The sequence below is a fragment of the Lolium perenne genome, chromosome 2 (assembly GCF_019359855.2).
Source record: "Lolium perenne isolate Kyuss_39 chromosome 2, Kyuss_2.0, whole genome shotgun sequence".
NCBI classification, from domain to species: domain Eukaryota; kingdom Viridiplantae; phylum Streptophyta; class Magnoliopsida; order Poales; family Poaceae; genus Lolium; species Lolium perenne.
This window is the reverse complement of record NC_067245.2, coordinates 323,721,380-323,724,102: the sequence shown is the minus strand read 5'-3', so window position 1 is coordinate 323,724,102 and position 2,723 is coordinate 323,721,380. Positions and strand designations below refer to the sequence as shown.

At 49.9% G+C, this 2,723-nt stretch overlaps 1 protein-coding gene across 1 annotated transcript; it reads right to left on the bottom strand.

The window, feature by feature from the left end:
- Positions 1 to 1,251: 1,251 nt before the first annotated feature.
- On the bottom strand, positions 1,252 to 2,499 carry LOC127329695 (uncharacterized mitochondrial protein AtMg00810-like). Its single transcript, XM_051356166.1, has one exon. It carries the CDS (start codon positions 2,497 to 2,499, stop codon positions 1,252 to 1,254), a length of 1,248 nt encoding a protein of 415 aa, XP_051212126.1.
- Between the last annotated feature and the right edge of the window lie 224 nt (positions 2,500 to 2,723).

The following is a 2,723-nucleotide window of genomic DNA, read 5'->3' as shown; positions in this document are numbered from 1 at the left end:
CTCGCCAACATCCCAGCAGCCCCGGACGGTGCCTTCAAGAAGGGGAACGACGCCATGGCGCCGCCACCGCCCACGTAGGGGTTAGGGTTTTCACCCAAGGCAGGGGTTGGGTGGGGGAAGACGGGGACCTCAACGAAGCCTCCAAGGAGGGAACCGACGCCAATGGCGTCGACAACGTCGTGGCCACCGCCAGCCAGGGGTTTCCCCCGGTCGCAATCACACCACCACCATCCAGGCGGCGGCGGGCTAGGGTTTGCCCCCTCGGTCGCCTGGAGGAGACGACCCAAGGGGAGCGAACGGGGCAAAAACTCCTTCTGTCACAAACCAAATGTATCTCAAATCGATTATTACATACCCGCGCAAATTTAAAATTCTACTGTATGTGTATGCGCCGTGATCGAGCCGATTGAGACCCTTTTAAAAGTTTAGTCAATGATGTGTTGGCCATGCGATCTCATTTTCATCTCTACTATCGTGCAAATCATTTCTTTTTTTTTGTCTCTCTTGTGCTATTGCAAGAACTACATGCGTTGTCTTGGTGCCTGTGGGGGCTAATAGTTGCCCTTCGAATAGGTGGCAGGCTCTGGCCTGGTTATAAGCCTACATGCATGGAGATAGGAAATTTTTACACTGTTAATGGCTGCTATCTTCTTGTCCATTTGGATTACCAGGATAACCTTTCAGGGTTATGTGCTTAAGAATCCCGTTACAATAATATGCAATGTGTGTTCTTTCTTAATTACTTGGCAGGTCTATACGATGAGGCTGATGCTGGGAAGATCAAGGAGGGGACGAAACTGCTGATGAACAAGGTGATGCATCTGACCCAGAACATCAACGCAAGTGATGCAGCCACTGCATCTCAGGATGGTCCCTGTAAGAGTTTAGGAACCACACATTGTGGTGTCTTGTATTGATCTATATATAGGGGGAATACAAGACAGAGTCCTTGTCACATACGACACGGACACATACAGGATTACACATATACAACCGTATCTCTATACAAACACATATACGGTTTATATTCTAACACCCTCCCTCAGTCGAAAATGGGCGTCCTACGAATGTTGAGACTGTCCCGAAAATCCAAAAAAAGAGGAGATGGTAATCCTTTAGTGAAGATGTCCGCAAACTGTGAAGAACTCGGCACATGAAGTACCCTAACATCGCCTGTAGTGACTCGATCTCACACGAAATGAAGATCAATCTCCACATGCTTGGTGCGCTGATGGTGCACTGGATTCTGTGTCATGTAGACTGAACTAACATTATCACAGAACACAATAGTTGCACCCGAGACTGGTCGATGAAGCTCCTGAAGAAGCTGGCGAAGCCAACAAGTCTCTGCTCAGCACTAGAACGAGACACTGTGTGTTGTCGCTTGGCAGACCATGACACGAGATTTGAGCCAAGGAACACGCAGTATCCAGAGGTAGATCGTCGAGTGTCAGGACATCCTGCCCAATCAGCATCTGAATAGGCCGTCAGTTTACTGGAACTCCGGCGAAACAAGGTCAGTCCATAGTCTGTGGTGCCGCGGATGTAGCGAAGAACACGCTTGACAAGAAGCAGGTGATTTGCTCGAGGATCATGCATGTGTAAACAGATTTGCTGCACCGCGTAGGAGATGTCTGGCCGGGTGAATGTCAAGTATTGGAGACCTCCTGCAAGACTCCGATACTCTGTAGGATCTGCCACTGGTTCACTTGATTTGGCTGATAACTTGGAGGCGGTATCAACTGGTGTGGTGATGGACTTGCAATGCAACATGCCAGCACGCTCAAGAAGCTCCAACACATACTTCTCTTGGGAGAGAAACAGACAATCCTTGCTGTGCTTGACGGAGACGCCGAGAAAGTAATGAAGATCTCCCATATTTGTCATACGAAACTCTGACTGAAGCGAGGCAATTAAGCTAGCCAGTAGAGCTGAGGAGGAGGCCGTCAATACTATGTCGTCCACATAGAGCAAAAGATATGCTGTGTCTGGTCCACGCCGATAGATGAACAGGCTACTGTCGGACTTGGAGCCAATGAACCCAAGAGATGTGATGTAGGTGGCAAACCGCTGAAACCATGCCCGAGGTGCTTGCTTTAATCCGTATAAGGACTTGTTGAGACGACACACTTTGTCAGGGAAGTTGGGATCAACAAACCCTGACGGCTGGCGAGCATAGACTGTTTCCACTAGAGTGCCATTGAGAAAAGCATTCTTGACATCGAGCTGATGTATGGGCCAGTTGCTAGACAGGGCAATAGACAACACTGTACGGATGGTGGCTGGTTTCACAACCGGGCTGAAGGTTTCATCGAAGTCAATCCCTTCACGTTGGGTGAATCCTCGCAGAACCCAACGAGCTTTGTATCGATCCAAAGAACCATCAGACTTGAGCTTGTGACGATAGATCCACTTGCCGGTGACAATGTTTGCATTGCGAGGAGGATCAACAAGCTCCCAAGTATTATTCGAGAGCAGAGCACCGTACTCATCAGTCATAGCTGAGCACCAGTTAGGATCCTTGAGTGCAGCACGATATGTCTTCGGAATGGGAGATAAACCTTCGACGTGAAGATCAAAAATCTTCTTGGGCTGCACAACCCCTGATTTGGCGCGAGTGACCACCGGCGAGCAGCGACGGGCAACACAGTAGAGCCGGGAACAACTTAGGGCTGCGGCTGGCCCTGGTCCCTCCGAGCGACGGCCCGCAAAGCCTCCGGCAC

Bases quoted from the DNA above. Each gene is read 5' to 3' on its own strand.
- LOC127329695 (XM_051356166.1), bottom strand. From the start codon at position 2,499: ATGACTGATGAGTACGGTGCTCTGCTCTCGAATAATACTTGGGAGCTT.